General features: G+C 39.7%; 4 protein-coding genes across 8 annotated transcripts; 3 read left to right on the forward strand and 1 right to left on the reverse strand.

The window, feature by feature from the left end:
- Positions 1-63: 63 nt before the first annotated feature.
- Positions 64-3,200, reverse strand: LOC112782658 (large ribosomal subunit protein uL3c). 2 transcript variants are annotated; one of them, XM_072231542.1, is made up of 3 exons: positions 2,751-3,200; positions 2,033-2,643; positions 64-569 (listed from the first exon to the last, which is right to left on the reverse strand). In XM_072231542.1, exons 2-3 carry the CDS (start codon positions 2,547-2,549, stop codon positions 280-282), a joined length of 807 nt encoding a protein of 268 aa, XP_072087643.1. In that variant the 5' UTR covers positions 2,550-2,643; positions 2,751-3,200; the 3' UTR covers positions 64-279. The 2 variants fall into 2 exon arrangements, with proteins under 2 accessions (XP_072087643.1, XP_025680933.1); XM_025825148.3 differs by having other exon boundaries at positions 2,756-3,107.
- Positions 3,201-3,246: 46 nt separating this feature from the next.
- On the forward strand, positions 3,247-5,694 carry LOC112782661 (uncharacterized oxidoreductase At1g06690, chloroplastic). 3 transcript variants are annotated; one of them, XM_072231545.1, is made up of 6 exons: positions 3,247-3,669; positions 3,830-3,914; positions 4,100-4,216; positions 4,436-4,500; positions 4,591-4,867; positions 5,499-5,694. In XM_072231545.1, exons 1-5 carry the CDS (start codon positions 3,381-3,383, stop codon positions 4,782-4,784), a joined length of 750 nt encoding a protein of 249 aa, XP_072087646.1. In that variant the 5' UTR covers positions 3,247-3,380; the 3' UTR covers positions 4,785-4,867; positions 5,499-5,694. The 3 variants fall into 3 exon arrangements, with proteins under 3 accessions (XP_072087646.1, XP_072087645.1, XP_072087647.1); XM_072231544.1 differs by lacking the exon at positions 5,499-5,694 and adding an exon at positions 4,956-5,142; XM_072231546.1 differs by having other exon boundaries at positions 3,250-3,669; positions 4,765-4,867.
- On the forward strand, positions 5,514-10,006 carry LOC140183312 (uncharacterized). The gene is made up of 3 exons (XM_072231540.1): positions 5,514-5,703; positions 5,815-5,957; positions 8,454-10,006. The coding sequence occupies exons 2-3, from the start codon at positions 5,869-5,871 to the stop codon at positions 9,973-9,975; spliced, it is 1,611 nt and encodes a 536-aa protein (XP_072087641.1). The 5' UTR covers positions 5,514-5,703; positions 5,815-5,868; the 3' UTR covers positions 9,976-10,006.
- Positions 10,007-12,386: 2,380 nt separating this feature from the next.
- Positions 12,387-19,393, forward strand: LOC112786017 (AMP deaminase). 2 transcript variants are annotated; one of them, XM_072231547.1, is made up of 8 exons: positions 12,387-12,465; positions 15,811-15,878; positions 15,984-16,126; positions 16,783-16,844; positions 17,562-17,675; positions 17,971-18,109; positions 18,534-18,685; positions 18,910-19,393. In XM_072231547.1, the coding sequence occupies exons 5-8, from the start codon at positions 17,562-17,564 to the stop codon at positions 19,072-19,074; spliced, it is 570 nt and encodes a 189-aa protein (XP_072087648.1). In that variant the 5' UTR covers positions 12,387-12,465; positions 15,811-15,878; positions 15,984-16,126; positions 16,783-16,844; the 3' UTR covers positions 19,075-19,393. The 2 variants fall into 2 exon arrangements, with proteins under 2 accessions (XP_072087648.1, XP_029152033.1); XM_029296200.2 differs by lacking the exon at positions 12,387-12,465 and adding an exon at positions 14,700-15,706.
- Positions 19,394-19,986: the final 593 nt, after the last annotated feature.

Consider the following 19,986-nt stretch of genomic DNA (forward strand, 5'->3'; position numbering starts at 1 on the left):
TTTGCTGCAACGATTATCTGCGAATTTTGGTGCAGATTAATTATCTGCGAAATTTGCTAAGAATTTCTCATCAAGATATTTTATACTCTTAGGGTGATCTGGAGTAGTTAGATCAATATAATGGGATGATAAGGGCGAGTATCAACTTTATGATGCAGGAGTAATAAACAATAAGGGCACAGGGTAACAGACAATTAATCAAGGCCAACACTAACGCTAAGAAGATAATAAACAGGAATGTAAGAAAAACGATAAAAAACAAAAAAACCACGACACACATTAATTTTTTGGAATGTTCTTCCCAACAATCTTGGCTGGAGTAATTCGCAGAAGATTCCCTGGCTTACCAGGGACAGCACCTTTGATCATAACCACATTAAGATCCTTATCAATTTTGACAATCTTAAGCTTTCTAATCTTCCTCTTGGTTCCTCCCATCCTACCAGGCATCTTCTTTCCCTTGTATACACGGCCAGGTGTAGTTCCAGCACCGATTGAGCCTAGTTGTCTGTGACTCTTAGAACCATGGGTCATTAGACCCCTCTTGAAGTTGTGACGCTTGATTCCACCTGCAAAATACTTAAGTAATGTTCACCTCTGGCTGAGTGTTGAATGCTACTATCATGCATACCCATCTATCAGGCTATCAACTAAAATATGTTATGAGCAGGAAGTCTAAGTGGTTATTGATTAGAGTTTAATAGAGAAAATATCTTAATGTGTATGATATTAAAAGATGTCGCATTGTTGTCACTGGATTTTTTATTCTCAAGGCTTCCTATTTTCTAATTTTCACTGTTTTGTTGACGAGAATTTAAAATAAGAAAGCAATACAAAAATGATATTTCCTTTATGAAACTCGCACAATACCCATCGAATTCTCATGGATGGTTGAAAGAAAAGAGTGAAATGTGAATGGTCATGGCAAAAGTTGTTAAAATCAAGGGAAGAATTCTCTATTGTCTAACACTCAATAAAATAAAAAGGATTGTGTTCTAATGGTTTTAAATAAACACTTGACGCTAAAAATTTTCAAATGAGTGAAGTATTGTTTTGGTTCTCAAAGTGTTTGCCAAAAATCAAAATCATCTCCAACATTTTTAAAAAATTCATAAAAACATCCATTAAAATTTTCAAATGGTCGTTCCATTAAAAATAATTAACCTTTAGACGAATTTGCTCCGCAAACTCACTGCCAACCCCCCACCCCTCCTGGACCCCTTCACTGCCACCCCAGAACTCTCCCGTCGCACCTCTCACTATTCACAGACGACAATAAGCACTCACATCAACAATAATTGAATGTTCATGTGAATGATGCTGCTATATGGCCTAATTCTGGATAAACCATTTAGGTCAAAGTAGCCTTTCCCTTTTCCCTGTCCATTCCTCTCAGCTCAATGTCGATATTCAAAAAAGAGAGGACTCACCAAAGATATTGATAGAGACAGAATAGATGAGTGCAAAAGATAGATTTTAAATTTGAGGATTTGGTGGGAATAAAGTAATGCTTTGAGAAATATTGAATTTCTCTTGCATAAAGTTTTTCAAGAGGAGAATGTTAAGGGCCAACATCTTAATAAGGAAAAATGAGAGTTCCAAATTCAAGTCAAATCCAAGCAAATATAATGCAAAATTCAATGGAAAACTACATGTAAATTATTAAAGAACCAATCTTACTTGCGATTAATTCTTATGCAGAGAGCCAATGTCTTATGAGATATAATATGGTTTGGATTTTCTAGATTTCAAGTTCAAAATTGACATAATATCAAAACTAATTGGGCTCAAATTGCAGACTCACATTATTTGTAATTTGAATAATGATGATCTGCTCGAGTGATAATATGAATTTGCATTAATTTTATGAGTCTTCTAAAGACGTTGGATAAAAGAATATACATTTATGTTTACTTGCATTTCATTCAGTGTTTTGCCTGTGATTCGGATTAAGTATGAGAATTTGAAAGCATGATTCTCTAAGAGAATGAGCAAAAGCAAATAGCAAGAAAAGTAAAGAAGTGAAATGAACCTTGGAAACCCTTGCCGATGGTGGTGCCGGAGACGTCAACAAGATCGCCCTCCTGGAAGATTTGGTCGAAGACGAGACGCTGGTTGGGCTGAAAAGCGTCGATGGAGAGAAGGCGAAACTCCTGAAGATGGCGCATGGCGATGGCACCAGCCTTCTGGAGATGACCCATTTCGGGTTTAGTCAATTTTCTGTCCCTCACCCTTTGGTACCCGACCTGGACTGCACTGTATCCGTCAGTTGCTTCCGTCTTCACCTGCGTCACGATATTGCCTTCCTTGAAGCCCACCACCGTCACAGGGACCACCTCTCCGTCGGCCTGGAAGTAGCTCATCATGCCCAGCTTCGTGCCCATCACTCCAACTCCAGCCTCCATGCTCATCGTCACCACCGCTCTTCTCGGCCTCCTGCTGCTCCCCGCTTTCAGTTTCAGAAACGACTTCGACTCCCGATTGCTGAACAAATCTGGGCTCCGCCAGTAACACCCTGATATCGCTGAACAAATCGACATTATTGACATCTGAACTTCACTTCGCTTTACGAGAGACACTCAGACGCCTGGTTGGGTTACGGAAGCATAGCCGATAAGCGTCTTATCCTTTTTTTCTGTTCCCCTATAAAATGGATACATATACCCGACCCAAATCCGGGCTTTTAGTTAATGAAAAAGAAAAGTGTTATTTTAGGTTTTAATTTTTTTTTTGTTAAATTTTAATTATACCCGACCGAGAATCAGCGCGTAAATTGAGCAACGGCCACGATTCCCTCGACATATGCAGAGTCCTCAATGGACTGTGGCGGACCAGCGGAGGCTGGGGCCGTATCGACCGAGACCACGCCGTCCACGCCATGCTCCGCTACGCCGACGCCGGTCTCTCCACCTTCGACATGGCCGATCACTGTAAGTTATACTCTCTCTCTCTCTCTCTCTCTCTCTGACGTGTAGATTTCCATCTGAATCTGATTATGAATTACAATTAATTAATTAATCAATGGATAAAATATGTACTTTAGTTATGGCTGAATTTTGATCTATGCAATGCATAGCAGAATTTTTAAAAATATATGTGATTAATGTATTGGATAGTTTAAAATAAATCATAGTATGAAACTATGAATATATTAATATTATTAAAAAAGAAAAGGTGATAGTCATAAAAAATTTGGAGCCACATAAAATAAGTGATATGCATGCTGATATGGTAACGCTTTGAAACTGTTCTATATCCTGTGGCTATATTTGTGCTTAGTTGTTAGAAGTCAAGTTACTTAAAAGGAACTTACCTATTTCATATTCCTGCTGAGTGCTGAAGCCTAAGGATACTGCTATAGTCACTGAAGCAATCTGGAAATGTCCGAGTTATTGATGCGGCTTTCTTTGAGCAAATTTACTTTCACTGGGAATGGAACAGCAACGGCTAGGAGATACAAGCATGTGAGTTCATGCCAGTGTGTGCTAACAGAGGATAAGCAAAGGATTGTTGTCAAGAATGGGAAGGATGCGTTGGATATATGTCGCGTTGTTAATGGGATGTGGCAGACGAGTGGCGGGTGGGGAAGAATTGAGAGGGATGGTGCTGTTGATGCTATGCTTAGATATGCTGATTCTGGGTTAACCACTTTTGATATGGCTGATATATGTATGCAACTCGGTGCTGTTGATTGGTTGATCATGTTAATTTGGGTTTTGTTCAATCGATCATTATAGATGATATGGATGTGAATTCTCCAAACATCTGGTGCTTTTTCTGATGAGGACTCTTTTTTTTTTCTCATGTTGGTGTTCTTTGGATTTTGCAGATGAACCTGCTGAAGATCTATACGGCATTTTCATTAACCGAGTTCGTCATGAGCGTCCACCAGAATTCTTGGAGAAGGTCAGAGGGTAAGTTTGCTATGTGACTTGATATTCTACTCTCAAGTCCTTTTTGGCTTGAAGAAAGCACAAGTTGAGTTTTGTATTTGGCTAGTGTATTATGTTTCATTATATGCATCCTACTATACAATGGTATATTGGCGATTTAATAAGCGAAGGTATCATCGTCTTAGTCATTTTATCACTTATTGCAGTCTCACCAAATGGGTACCGCCACCAGTTAAGATGACAAGAAGCTTTGTCAGTGACAGCATTAATGTTTCTAGGAAGAGAATGGATGTGGATTCCTTGGACATGCTTCAGTTTCATTGGTATTTAATCTTTTCTCAAGTGTCATTATTTGACTTTCTGAGTTCTGACTACCACTCAGTGTGCTAGATTGTTCATTTTACAATTCTTAAATTGAGGCAGACTCAGCCATCAACATTTTCTGACATGAAGGGTCATCTATCTATCTCTATATTCTGTTGTTGAAATGAGTAATTCATTCTTATTATCTAAATGTATTATTCTATCTCTATTGTCTTTAGGTGGGACTATTCAAATCCTGGCTACCTTGATGCACTAAAACACCTCACAGATTTGAAAGATGAAGGTTAGTTTTGTTTCTGAGCCGCGGTTAATGGTCCTTTAGTAAGTTCATATCACATGATTTGATCAAACTACTTCAGTTAGCTCTGTAAAGGTAAGATCAAGACAGTGGCTTTGACAAATTTTAATACAGAGAGATTACAAATTATTCTAGAAAATGAAATTCCTGTTGTAAGCAATCAGGTAAATCCAAGTGCATTTTTGTTTATTTTTCTCGTTTATTCTAATAGTTTGATGGTGCGCGATTCTCAGCGTTACTTCACTTCAGGTGCAACATTCGATTGTTGATATGCGTCCACAACAGAGAATGGCAGAGCTTTGTCAGCTAGACAGTTTTTCAAAGATCACTGTTTCCCTAAGGAAACGCAAATGTATTTCCTACTGATATACCTTTGCGTGTCCCCAGAATTGAGATTTACTTATAATTGTTTGTTGTGTTTTGCCCTGCAAATTTTGTAGGATAAACCTTTAGCATCAATATATGGTGTTGAAGGTGTAGAGGTCTGGAGTGAGGAGCATTCATCTTTTGTTGCCAGTGTGTTGGCTTTATACTGTATACTGTACTTCTGATGCTCTATACCACCTGTCACAGAAAAGGGTTGTCCCCCCCTTTTTTTTTTCATTTTTTTGTTCTTTTTTCTTTTTACTGACTAAGATATTTCCTTACAGGAAAATCAGCACAGTCTGGTTCCTTTAAGAGAAGTCTTTTAAGACCAACTTCTTCCAAATCTCCTGTTCTAAGTGCTAGCACTTTTGAAAGCAGAGACGGATCAGATGATGATGATTTTTATAAGAAGAAAGTTTTCTGTTTATAGGATAAGAACTCTTGTCCCATATTACCCCACGTGATGTAGGACAATTACTACATATTTTTGCTTCTCCCTTGGGTTGGAATTGCCTTTTTTTTTTTTCGTGTTACTCTTTAACTAGACTTCAATTCTCAGATGATGTAATGTTCAATGTCTGCTAAAGTAAAGCGTTTGGATGTTAAAATGTATGCAGGGGCCAGAAGGTAAAAACCCATGAGTCTTTACCTGATCATGTTAATGCCAATGGAGAGCAAATGGCAATTGCAGCTTCAAGTATGATCAGATCACATAGCGTTTCTGGTGATCTGCATGGTGTGCAGCCTAATCCAATAGCAGCTGACATCCTGAGGAAGGAATCAGAGCAAGAAGTTTTTGCTCGACTGAAATCACTCCTCTTGGTATGAAATATTGCTTATTATCTTGAGTGTGATAAATTACTTTAAGTGGGTTTTCTTATGGAATGTATATAACCATATAGCAAATTATAATGATTTTTTATTGCTGTTTAGAGTCTCCATCAGCCTATGTGGTTCTTCAAGAATGCCTTGAAATGAGAAAAAGATATGTTTTTAAGGAAGCTATTGCTCCATGGGAGAAAGAAGTTATATCTAACCCAGATCCATTCTTTTACACCCCTGAAGGAAAGTCTGACGTGAGTTCTTTCCATTTTTATTATTTTCTAGATTTCCACATGTGAAACTTGATATCCTAGTTTATATCCTCTGATTAAATGAGCATTATCTCTTGTCCTATAGCATTACTTTGAAATGCAAGATGGGGTTATTCATGTATATCCTGATAGAGACGGTAAGTAGCTAAGGAGAGTAACTTTCTTTTATGTAATTTTTTTTTAAAAAAAAATGATTTTACCAGAGACTTGTGCCAGATTGGTGCCAAAAATGTGCCTTTGGCACAACTCCATGCCACGCGTACGCGTACCTTGCGCGTACGTGTCGACTTGCACTGCCTCCTTTCACGCGTTTGCGCCAAAGACGCTTCCGCGTCGATGCCTACCTGGTCCACCCACGCGCACGCGTTCTGAACGTGTACGCGTGGATTCAAAATCGATGACACCCCTACGCGCAAGCCCTAATCCAGTCGCGTCCCTTTACCCCTTCAACTTCAACGTTCCATTTTCTCCTTCTTCTCCCTCGAATTACCCAGAACCTCCATCGCCACCCTCTCAACCTCTGCAACACCATCCCGGCGACACCCACCACCGCCGACTAACCTCACTTCACCCTTCTCTCTTTCCTCTTCGCCCCTTTTCGCCCTTCTTCTTTCCCCCTTTCTCCTCCTCTCAGTCAGTCTCCTTCTCTGTCACCACCAGAACCGCCGCGGCTACGCCCATTGCCGCCGGCGAACTCCCTTTCACCATCACCAAACCCTTCCTTCTCTCTCGGCCGTTTCCTTTCCCGTCGCTGCACCCAGGGCAGAATCGGGTGCCCTACTCTGCGCTGCGCCACCACTGGGCCAGTGGCGCCTCAGTCCCCTTCAGTAGCTATGCATTCCATTTCAGCTTTCTGCTTCGTCCAGGTTTTCCCATGTCTTCCCCTGTCAATTACTGCTTTGTTTTTAATTTTTCTTTTAGTTCATTTTTCAAGTTTTATCAGTAGATTGATTAATCTCTCTTTGATTAGGTTAGATAGAATTGCATGTGGTTAGGTAGCTAGGATGTGGTTAGAGGATTTAGCTCTGACTTTTTGTTGTTGTTGCTATCTGAATGGTTATTTGCAAACTGCTTGTTGAGTGATGATGATTTTGGTGCTCCATGCTTTCACATGCTGCTATTTGATACTGTTATTGATCAATGCTGATGCTTTAATGTTATATGTTCACAATTTGTTGCTCATTGCAACTCTGTGTACTGGCCATGCATTGATTCTCAATACACTGTTGATTATGCCTGATGCTGTTTAATTCCAATTTCCACTCAATCACTTGATTCAGGATGTTTAATTGTCTGAATTCATGTTGAATACTTGTGATTGGTTGTCAAATTCAAAGAAATGGGTGCTGCCATTCTGATTTAAACTGTTTTGTTTTGCTTAATGCTGCCAGATCATATGAAATCACTGTTTGTAAACATGTTTGATATTTTGGATTCATATGAGACTGTTTTGCTGCTATTTTCCATCTGGAAACATCCAATTTACTGCCAGAATGCTGCCAAAATTTTTGGAAATTTCCCTATTGCTAACTTGCAACTTAGGGATTGAACTTGGCACCCTGTGAATTAAGACTCATTTGGCTTATACCAAGTTCAATTCATGAGTTAATTTGGTCAGCATTTCCGTTTTGTATCTTGGTTCCCTCTTTCATGTGCACTGACGGAATCACGGGACTAATTGTTGGAATTCTGTGACAATTAGGACCTTGATTGACCAAATCATTTCTGAACCTCTTGAGTGTTTTAAATCATGCAAGATAGGTCCAATTTCCATTCTTCATGGTCGTTTTCATTCGTACCTTTCTCATTGACCATTGAAGTGCTTTCTAAACTCTCAAGTGGCCTAGTCTTGTACTTTTTGAATGAGGTTCTGTTGAGTTGTGATCATTGGTGTAATTTCACTCATGTAGCCATCTTCATTACCCAATTTACTTTAGGTACATGAGTACACTCTTAAACTTTCAACACCAATTTTTACAAGCTTAGTGACCATAAACATTGATGATGATGTGCATTCCTTTTTCTATGCTTTTATGCATTCCATATTTCATCATCAATGTCTTGCATCATCCTCATGAATGTGAGTATGCTTGTTCTCTATACTTTTTGAACTTATCTTGGTTAAGTTCCATAATTGTCGTGCCACTGATTTCTAACCTAGTTTTCTAACCTTGACCTAGTTGACTCTCTAACTCTTCTTTTTAGTTTTCACATTAACTCTTTTATATTCTTTCGGGCATGATGATTATTGTTGCTTAACGAACAAGCATTTTCCTATTATTGCATGAATTCTTGGATTGTATTTTGATTGATGTATGAATTGTGTTTGCTTGCATTCCAAGAGTTCATTCCTATGACTCACTTCATGAGAGTTCTCAATTTCTTTCTGTTGTCTATTTTCTGTCCGTGCTTATTTCCTTGTCTTTCCTTTCCTCTGCTTTGCTTAATATGTTGTATCCTGTGATTTCTATTTTCCAGGATGTCTGACAGAGGCAAGGGAAAAGCAAAGGTTACCTCCAGGAAGAGGAAGAAGTCTCAGTCTTCCACTGATTCTGCGACCTCCAGTTATGCTAAAATATCCCTCTCTGACAAGGATAAGGAGGATCAGCTCCTACCTTCTACCAACGTAGAGAAATTTCCCAATCTGTACTGTGAGTTCCGCTTTCCGACTTTCCTAAAGCGGAAGCTCAACCAGGAGAAGAAGCTAGATATCCCTTCAGATTTGAGACAGTCCATTGAGCTTCGAATTGAGGGGTTGGGCCTGTCCTTCGTGGATAGGGAGCTAGCTAAGGTGAACGAGTCATGGGTGCGTGAATTTTATTGCAACTTCTACACACCGACCCTTAACTCGATTCACCTGAGAGGCGGGCAGATCCTGGTTACAGAAGCTGACATTGAGGATGCACTCCACTGTCAGCCCAAGGCCAGTGATACAGATGCTTTTATGCAGACTGAGGTGGAGATGCACTGTCTGACCTATGACTATGATGCACTGAGGAGTATAGTTGCCGAACCGGACTCTCCTTGGGAGCTGGATGCTAATAAAACGAAACCCAAGGGGATGATGTTTGAATATCTGACTCGGGAGGCGAGGGTATGGCAGCAGATTCTTGCCCATTATGTTATGCCTACCACGCACTTCACGGAGATTTCGGTGGACATGCTCGTTCTGCTCAGGTGCATTATGGAGGGGAAGGAGTTGTACTTTCCCTGCCTGATTAGAAAGTACATGTGGCGAGCACATGTCAAAGGCACACTCCCATTTCCTGCTTTGATCATCGAGATGGCTCAGCGGGCTAGCGTACCTTGGTTGCCAGATGATGAGTTGCCACCCCCGATCCACGGGAAGGAGAGACTTCTCCCGTGGGGGACCTGGGTGTACGATAGACTAGCCCTGCGTAGATCCAGAGCCCGCTCAGCAGCAGCAGCATCTGGGCCACCATCTTCTTCAGCAACAGCATCTGGGCCATCATCTTCTTCAGCTGCAGCTGGACCCACTGCACCATCCACAGCTGCCAGTCAGCCACCACTACCACCATCATCAGCACCTCAGCCGACCTACAGACTAGTTCAGCATCTTATCGAGCGCATGGATCGGAGCGAACGTCGCAACGAGCGATGCTTTCGGCGCGTGATTCAGATGTTGGCATCGCTGGGAGCCGTCATACCCCCTGATTCCGACACTTCCGATCATTCCGAGGAGGAGGCGGATCATGGGGAGGAGGCTAGGCAGGCAGAGGCACCTCCAGAGATTCAGGCTTCTACACAGCCACAGCCAGACTCACTTGTAGCATCGGGAACAATGCTTCATTCTAAGTGTGGAGAGGTCGACGTCGTTGGTGGGAATGTTATTTTGGGTGACAATTTCAGACTTCAGCTTAGTTGCTTTATTTTGTCTTATTTTAGTATCCGCACTTTGTATTACTATATATATCAGCCATCTTGGATACTTTGTTTTACATTGTGCATTTTGCATCTTTGGTTTGTAAGTATATTTTGATATTTTTAGTTTGATTTACCTCTTTAGTTGATAGCATATATATGTAGTATCTTAGTTTATCAGTTTAGTTGTGATTGGAAAAAATATGGAACATTGAGCTTAGTTTAATCCTTTTTTTAGTCAAAACAAATCTCATATGCAAAAAGGGTAAACTAAGCTCAATGTTCCATATTTTTTCCAATCACAACTAAACTGATAAACTAAGATACTACATATATATGCTATTAACTAAAGAGGTAAATCAAACTAAAAATTTCAAAATATACGTACAAACCAAAAATGCAAAATGACCAATGTAAAACAAAGTATCCAAGATAGCTGATATATACAGTAATCCAAAAGTAATCCAAAGTGCAGTAAATGAAAGTGCGAATACTAAAATAAGACAAAATAAAGCAACTAAGCTGAAGTATGAAATTGTCACCCAAAATAACATTCCCGCCGACGACGTGGACCTCCCCACACTTAGAATGAAGCATCGTCCCCGATGCTACAAGTGAGACTAGGTGGAAGGGTCGACATCTGCATCCAGCTGTGGCTGCGGCTGTGGCTGTGTAGAAGCCTGAATCTCTGGAGGTGCCTCTGCCTGCCTAGCCTCCTCCTCAGAATGATCGGAAATGTTAGAATCAGGGGGTATGACGGCTCCCAGCGATGCCAACATCTGAATCACGCGCCGAAAGCATCGCTCGTTGCGACGTTCGCTCCGATCCATGCGCTCGATAAGATGTTGAACTAGTCTGTAGGTCGGCTGAGGTGTTGATGGTGGTGGTGGCTGACTGGCAACTGATAGCTGTGGATGGTGCAGCGAGTCCGGCTGCAGCTGAAGAAGATGATGGCCTAGATGCTGCTGCTACTGAAGAAGATGGTGGCCCAGATGCTGCTGCTGCTGAGCGGGCTCTGGATCTACGCGAGGCTGGTCTGTCGTCCACCCAGATCCCCCACGGGATAAGTCTCTCCTTCCTGTGGATCGGGGGTGGCGACTCATCATCTGGCAACCAAGGTACGCCAGCCCGCTGGGCCATCTCGGTGACTAAAGCAGGAAATGGGAGTGTGCCTCTGACATGTGCTCGCCACATGTACTTTCTGATCAGGCGGAGAAAGTACAACTCCTTCCCCTCCATAATGCACCTGATCAGAACGAGCATGTCTACCGGAATCTCCGTGAAGTGCGTGGTAAGCATAACATAATGGGCAAGAATCTACTGACATACCTTCGCCTCCCGAGTCAGATAATCGAACATCATCCCCTTGGGTTTCGTTTTATTGGCATCCAGCTGCCAAGGGGAGTCCGGTTCGACAACTATACTCCTCAGTGCATCATAGTCATAGGTCAGACAGTGCATCTCCACCTCAGCCTGCATAAAAGCATCGAGTGGAACCTCAATGTCAGCTTCTGTAACCAGGATCTGCCCGCCTCTCAGGTGAATCGAGTTAAGGGTCGGTGTATAGAAGTTGCAATAAAATTCACGCACCCATGACTCGTTCACCCTAGCTAGCTCCCTATCCACGAAGGACAGGCCCAACCCCTCAATCCGAAGCTCAATGGACTGTCTCAAATCTGAAGGGATATCTAGCTTCTTCTCCAGGTTGAGCTTCCGCTTCTGGAAAGTCAGAAACCGGAGCTCACAGTACAGATTGGGAAATTTCTCTGCGTTGGTAGAAGGTAGGAGCTGATCCTCCTTATCCTTGTCAGAGAGGGATATTTTAGCATAACTGGAGGTCGCAGAATCAGTGGAAGACTGAGACTTCTTCCTCTTCCTGGAGGTAACCTTTGCTTTTCCCTTGCCTCTGTCAGACATCCTGGAAAATAGAAATCACAGGATACAACATATTAAGCAAAGCAGAGGAAAGGAAAGACAAGGAAATAAGCACGGACAGAAAATAGACAACAGAAAGAAATTGAGAACTCTCATGAAGTGAGTCATAGGAATGAACTCTTGGAATGCAAGCAAACATAATTCATACATCAATCAAAATACAATCCAAGAATTCATGCAATAATAGGAAAATGCTTGTTCGTTAAGCAACAATAATCATCATGCCCGAAAGACAGGCCCAACCCTTAGCTCGCTCCCTATCCACGAAGGACAGGTCCAACCCCTCAATCCGAAGCTCAATGGACTGTCTCAAATCTGAAGGGATATCTAGCTTTTTCTCCAGGTTGAGCTTCCGCTTCTGGAAAGTCAGAAACCGAAGCTCATAGTACAGATTGGGAAATTTCTCTGCGTTGGTAGAAGGTAGGAGCTGATCCTCCTTATCCTTGTCAGAGAGGGATATTTTAGCATAACTGGAGGTCGCAGAATCAGTGGAAGACTGAGACTTCTTCCTCTTCCTGGAGGTAACCTTTGCTTTCCCCTTGCCTCTGTCAGACATCCTGGAAAATAGAAATCACAGGATACAACATATTAAGCAAAGCAGAGGAAAGGAAAGACAAGGAAATAAGCACGGACAGAAAATAGACAACAGAAAGAAACTGAGAACTCTCATGAAGTGAGTCATAGGAATGAACTCTTCGAATGCAAGCAAACATAATTCATACATCAATCAAAATACAATCCAAGAATTCATGCAATAATAGGAAAATGCTTGTTCGTTAAGCAACAATAATCATCATGCCCAAAAGAATATAAAAGAGTTAATGTGAAAACTAAAAAGAAGAGTTAGAGAGTCAACTAGGTCAAGGTTAGAAAACTAGGTTAGAAATCAGTGGCACGACAATTATGGAACTTAACCAAGATAAGTTCAAAAAGTATAGAGAACAAGCATACTCACATTCATGAGGATGATGTAAGACATTGATGATGAAATATGGAATGCATAAAAGCATAGAAAAAGGAATGCACATCATCATCAATGTTTATGGTCACTAAGCTTGTAAAAATTGGTGTTGAAAGTTTAAGAGTGTACTCATGTACCTAAGGTAAATTGGGTAATGAAGATGGCTACATGAGTGAAATTACACCAATGATCACAACTCAACAGAACCTCATTCAAAAAGTACAAGACTAGGCCACTTGAGAGTTTAGAAAGCACTTCAATGGTCAATGAGAAAGGTACGAATGAAAACGACCATGAAGAATGGAAATTGGACCTATCTTGCATGATTTAAAACACTCAAGAGGTTCAGAAATGATTTGGTCAATCAAGGTCCTAATTGTCACAGAATTCTAACAACTAGTCCCATGATTCCATCAGTGCACATGAAAGAGGGAACCAAGATACAAAACGGAAATGCTGACCAAATTAACTCATGAGTTGAACTTGGTATAAGCCAAATGAGTCTTAATTCACAGGGTGCCAAGTTCAATCCCTAAGTTGCAAGTTAGCAATAAGGAAATTTCCAAAAATTTTGGCAGCATTCTGGCAGTAAATTGGATGTTTCCAGATGGAAAATAGCAGCAAAACAGTCTCATATGAATCCAAAATATCAAACATGTATACAAACAGTGATTTCATATGATCTGGCAGCATTAAGCAAAACAAAACAGTTTAAATCAGCATGGCAGCACCCATTTCTTTGAATTTGACAACCAATCACAAGTATTCAACATGAATTCAGACAATTAAACATCCTGAATCAAGTGATTGAGTGGAAATTGGAATTAAACAGCATCAGGCATAATCAACAGTGTATTGAGAATCAATGCATGGCCAGTACACAGAGTTGCAATGAGCAACAAATTGTGAACATATAACATTAAAGCATCAGCATTGATCAATAACAGTATCAAATAGCAGCATGTGAAAGCATGGAGCACCAAAATCATCATCACTCAACAAGCAGTTTGCAAATAACCATTCAGATAGCAACAACAACAACAAAAAGTCAGACCTAAATCCTCTAACCACATCTTAGCTACCTAACCATATGCGATTCTATCTAACCTAATCAAACGGAGATTAATCAATCTACTGATAAAACTTGAAAATGAACTAAAAGAAAAATTAAAAACAAAGCAGTTATTGACAGGGGAAGACATGGGAAAACATGGACGAAGCAGAAAGTTAAATTGGAATGCATAGCTACTGAAGGGGACTGAGGCGCCACTGGCCCAGTGGTGGCGCAGCGCAGAGTAGGGTAGCAGTCCAGAGTAGGGCACCCGATTCTGCCCTGGGTGCAGCGACGGGAAAGGAAACGGCCGAGAGAGAAGGAAGGATTTGGTGATGGTGAAAGGGAGTTCGCCGGCGGCAATGGGCGTAGCCGCGGCGGTTCTGGTGGTGACAGAGAAGGAGACTAACTGAGAGGAGGAGAAAGGGGGAAAGAAGAAGGGCGAAAAGGGGCGAAGAGGAAAGAGAGAAGGGAGAAGTGAGGTTAGTCGGCGGCGGTGGGTGTCGCTGGGATGGTGTTGCAGAGGTTGAGAGGGTGGCGATGGAGGTTCTAGGTAATTGGAGGGAGAAGAAGGAGAAAATGGAACGTTGAAGTTGAAGGGGTAAAGGGACGCGACTGGATTAGGGCTTGCGCGTAGGGGTGTCATCGATTTTGAATCCACGCGTACGCGTTTAGAACGCGTGCGCGTGGGTGGACCAGGTAGGCATCGACGCGGAAGCGTCTTTGGCGCAAACGCGTGAAAGGAGGCAGTGCAAGTCGACACGTACGCGCAAGGTACGCGTACACACGTGGGAGGAGTTGTGCCAAAGGCACAGTTTTGGCACCAATCTAGCACAAGTCTCTAGAAAATGTATGGGGGCATGTCAGCGCATCGACGCGTACGCGTGCCTGCCCCTTTTTTTTTTTTTTTTCAACAACACCAAGACAGAGCTTAAAACTCTCCGAACACTCTACAACTCAAAACCAACCAAAATGAAAATTAACAACAAATCTTTTGGTTTTTCCAAATATTTTCCAAATACAAATCTAACCAAACTTGTAACACAAGCAACATATAATTCAAGAAAAAGGTGCAATTTAAACAAACTAACAACTTGGGCATTAAAACAAGAATATTCAAAGAAGAGAAACTACCTACAATGGCAACTCAAATCATTCATTGATTATATTTACAAGAGAATGGGAAGAGATTACCATGGTGTGGTGTCTCCTACCTAGCACTTTTATTTTAAGTCCTTAAGTTGGACATTTGGGAGGCTCCTTGTCATGGCGGTTTATGCTTGAACTCATTTTGAAACTTCCACCAATGCTTGGACTTCAAGTAAGCTCCAAAATTCAAAATCCATGGCACCAAACTTTGATGAAGTTCCATATAAGCTAAGGGCTCCCAAAATTGATCTTCATATATACCTGGATCCCATATCTTGTTTCTACACCCATCTTCAAGTTGATGAAGACAATTCCATACAGGTGGCAAGTGATCTGAATTCTCAAGTGAATACCAAAACATCTTCCTAGACCCATTCTATCTATTACTCCTCCTCCACCCTTGGGGCCTAAGCCTTGAAGGTTCGACCTTAATGAGCTTAACATCATTTTGCCAACCACTACCCAACCTTCTTTTACTCCTCAATCCACAAAGAGCTCTAAGTTGACCATCTGTTTCATGCAACCCATATTCAAGTGGAGTGACAAAGCTTAAAGATAAAAGATTGACCCACTTGAATGGTGTAAAGGATGATGGTGATTGAGGAAGGAGGACATCCCCACACTTGGACAATCCAAGGTCTTCTCCCTTGTGCTCTTCTTTAAATTCCTCCACCTCTTGACAAGCATCTTCAATTTCAATTCCTTGCCCACCAACTTCTTCGCATCCCTCATTGCTTAAACCATGTGTCGGAGGTTGTGCAATACCAAATGCCTTTTATTACACCATTTTGATTATTAATATCTTGTGAATTGTTTTTTAGAAAGATTATGACTGTGAATAATCTTAACTTGTCCAGGTTGTAATATTTAGAGATGGGACATATCTGACCTTAAAAGAAGTTTTTGAGAGTTTGGATTAGACTGGGTAAGATCTTATTCTGTAGTTTCTATTATTATCATAATTTATTACTGAAGTTGGTAGCATTAAGCTTCAGTAAGTTAATCTGATTTTTGAACATATGTTTTACAGATATGACCTCAATGTTGACCTTTTGGACGTTCACGCAGACAACAGTACATTTCATCGTTTTGACAAGTTCAATCTTAAATAGAATCCTTGTGGTCAAAGTACGCTCAACGAGATATTCCTAAAGCAGGATAATCTCATTCAAGGTAACATCCTTTCAGAATTATACATTTATTTTAGTGTTTAGGGTTCAGTATTATACATTTTGAAGTCATGTGTAATTCACTTATTTATTTACTTATAACTAGTCACAATGGCAGAAAACCTATTGGCTTTTTGGAGTCTCTTTGCTTGTTACATTCTACTTCAAATAAGGATTTTATATAACATGCTAAAATTCAATAAAGTTCATCTGACAACAGTTGCTGTACAGAAAAGGAAAAAAACCCTCATGTGCTGCGAAACATTGAAACTTGTTAGTAGCTGTCTAATTTCACCAAGCCATATCCATACAAAATTGGGTAAAAAAAGTTGGTTAGGTGCTAGTTGAATGAGTTTCAAGAATATATTTTCAAGCCTACTTGATCTATATTAATTTGCTTTATTTTGGTTGTTGAACCTATTATGTTGGTTTTATAAGAGCTATATCTACTTGCAGTTTTAGATTGTTGTCAAAAGCAACTCCTACCTATGGATTAAGAATTAGTTCAAGAAGGAAATAAGAATGTCTTGCAAAGTAATCATGGGGCTATTGACAAAATGTTTCGGCATTCATGCTGGAGTTTATTATTATGCTCTGTGTTGATTGATTCAGTTTTATCTTTACTTACAAGCGCCCAAACTATTGTCTTGCATTAAATAGGTTGTTTCCTTGGAGAGCTGACAAAGCAAGTGTTTTTTGATCTCGCTGCCAGTAAATATCAGGTGCTTTCCCATATCCTGTCATGTTACAACCTAAAACAACATATAAAATTCTAAAATTCAAGTAGAACACTTCATTTATTTATTTAATTTTGAATTAATTTAATTTAAACTCTTTTAGGTATTGGTTTCCTAGGTGCTTTTCCTCAGGTATTAAATTCAACATGGACAAGTTTCTTACTATGCTATTTTGTATATAGTTTTTGTAAACTTGGCTTTGCTATAAGCATGTAGGTTTGTTTTTTTCAATTCTTTCCATGAAAAGGCAGGTGACCAACTGAGCATAGTTGGTTTTTTTTTTTTCCTGCTTTTTTCCAATGTGTGTCCAGTGTCCTAATATTTTTTAAATACAACTTTGATTATTTTATATTAAGGAAAGGTCTACTTAAATTTATTTTTTCTATTATTATTGGCCAATCTGTTTAAATTAAGTCTTTAGCATTTTTATTCATGACATTTTTCTTTTCAAATTATAATTCAGACTCTTAATTTTTGTGAACTAGCAGCAGCTGGATGAAGCATCCTTTCTTATTCTTATTTATTTAAAAAATAGAATTTTGTATTTTTTGGTTTTATGATGATTTCCCATTTTCCCATGTAGCGGGATGAGTTTTTTTTTTGTTGATATTTATTTTCCATTTCTTTATCATTGTTTCGTTAGGCTTATTCCCTCCTAGATGCTTGTTAACGTATGTCTTTCCTTACCTGATTTATTTGCAGATGGCTGCATATAGAATATCAATATATGGTAGGAAGCAAAGTGAATGGGACCAATTAGCTAGTTGGATAGTGAATAATGATCTGTACAGTGAGAATGTTATTTGGTTAATTCAGGTATTTTCTAGCTTTTTTATTTGCTTAAATCACAGATCAGTTTTATTATCACAATTTATAATGAGGATTTGTTTTTAGTTTCACTTAGTTTTCATGCATTAATTCATACCGTCTGATTTGCTCGTTTTCAATATCATAGCTTTCAGCTCCATATCATAATTTTTTTTCATGTTTTTTTACTGTTTTCTAATTCAGATTATGAGTTTGAGTAAAATATTTTCTGGCTTAATTTTCACACTGATTTTAATGTTGTCATTTGTCTATTGATATATTTGTTATAAAATCTGTCTTGCAGCATCCAAGGTTGTACAATGTGTACAAGGAAATGGGAATTGTTACCTCATTCCAGAACATGCTTAACAATATCTTTATTCCTCCTTTGAGGTTACTGTTGATCCTGATTCACATCTCAGCTTCATGTTTTCTTAAAACAGGTTTGTTTCTCATCTACACTTTCAATTGACTTTTGGAGTAAACATCTATTGCTCCTCCAAGGGCACAAGTGTCATTAGTTTGATTTGATCCTCTAATTTCAAAATAGTTCTTCATGTCATTTTAAACATTAAATTGGTTGCTTTGAGTGACCAGTACTTGTCATTGGACCAATTTTATGCTACTTATATTTTCAGAAGACCAAAATCGGTGTTAATTCTGCCTTTCATACAATGGCTGTTCAATTCCCTTAAGATTATACTTATTTCCTGCTGATTTAGGTCTGTATTTTGTTACCTGTTCGCTAATTAAATATCAAAGGGAATGTGGATGTTTAGAACCATGCATTGTACAAGTTGACCTCAGTCATCTTTGCTCTGGTACTATATATTAATCATTTGGTTATTTATTTATTTACATGTATAGGTGGTTGGTTGGATTTGGTGGATGATGAAAGGAAACCTGAAAGACAGCCAACAAAACACATGGCCACACCTGCCCAATGGACTAATGTATTCAACCCAGTATTTTCATACTATGCGGATTACTGTTATGCTAATCTTTACACCTTAAACAAGGTATATAGTTTTTATCCACAACTGTAGTCTGTAGGTTTTAGTATCAATTTTTGGTGCTTAGGTAGCACTCTTATTATTAGAGCATAGATCCATTTTTACAACGAGTATCTTTTTTTTGTTAATATTTGTATTATTTAGCCCAGGTATTGCCCTTCAACTGGTTACTTAGTTGTGAACTTGAGATATTTGTACTGACTAGATTTTATTGGAATTTTTTTTATCAGATTGGACTGGCAATGTCTCCCCTGAGCAATAACTCCCTATTCTTAGATTACCACAGGAACCCTTTTCCAATGTTCTTACGAGGTTTGAATGTTTCACTTTCTACTGATGATCCGCTCCAAATTCATTTAACAAAGGAACCATTGGTTGAAGAGTACATGGTTTAAGGGTTTAGGGTTTATGATTTAGGGTTTAGGATTTAACCCTGTACTCTTCAACCAATGGTTCCTTTGTTAAATGAATTTGGAGTCGATCATCAGTAGAAAGTTTCCCTAAGGAAACGCAAATGTATTTCCTACTGATATACCTTTGCGTGTCCCCAGAATTCCAAGGTGGGATACTGATACTTCATCTTACTTCCCTTTCTCTTTCTTTCCTTTCTGAAGTTATGTGATTTCTTAGTTTTATTTATTGGAACCTGCTGAACAAAATTGTTCCTAAATTTCAGTGAACAGTTATTAAGTGTAGAATTGAACTGTTTATTTATGGAGACCTGTCTACAAACAGAAAATATACCGAAACTTTCATCCATTCACCTAAAACTATTCCAGCTTTCAGAATACTGTCTCGTATTGTTTTCCTGACATCGTGTGAACTTTCTGTAAATAATACATAATAAACACAAGCCATTTTGAACCTTCAAAATTGGTCTACACACTGGCACACTGCAACATTATCAATTGAACACCAAATAATTTACCACAATATAGGTCAACTCACTGAGTCACTGCTCAATCAACAACCAGCGTCAATAAAGCTCACCAAAATCATCACATAATAATGACCATTCAGAAGTTCCATCGTAGTAGCCATACCTTCGCGGAGAGTCTGCAGTCGCGGCAGCCCCGCCGGAATCCCCTCAACATGAAACACTCCGTTCTGCTTCTCCTCTCCATCCACGCCGCCGCCACGTCCGGAAGCGACACCGAGCTCCATCAATAACCTCTGCCTCCCTTCCTTCTCGCACCACTGCGCCTCTTCTTCAAATGCTAGTAGCAACCATCTTATTCCAATAGCGTATATTTTGAGGTCAATATAAAATCATCTTTCTTGCAAGACCCGTTCGGATAAGGGAAAAT

The sequence above is a fragment of the Arachis hypogaea genome, chromosome 20 (genome assembly GCF_003086295.3).
Source record: "Arachis hypogaea cultivar Tifrunner chromosome 20, arahy.Tifrunner.gnm2.J5K5, whole genome shotgun sequence".
Classification (NCBI taxonomy): domain Eukaryota; kingdom Viridiplantae; phylum Streptophyta; class Magnoliopsida; order Fabales; family Fabaceae; genus Arachis; species Arachis hypogaea.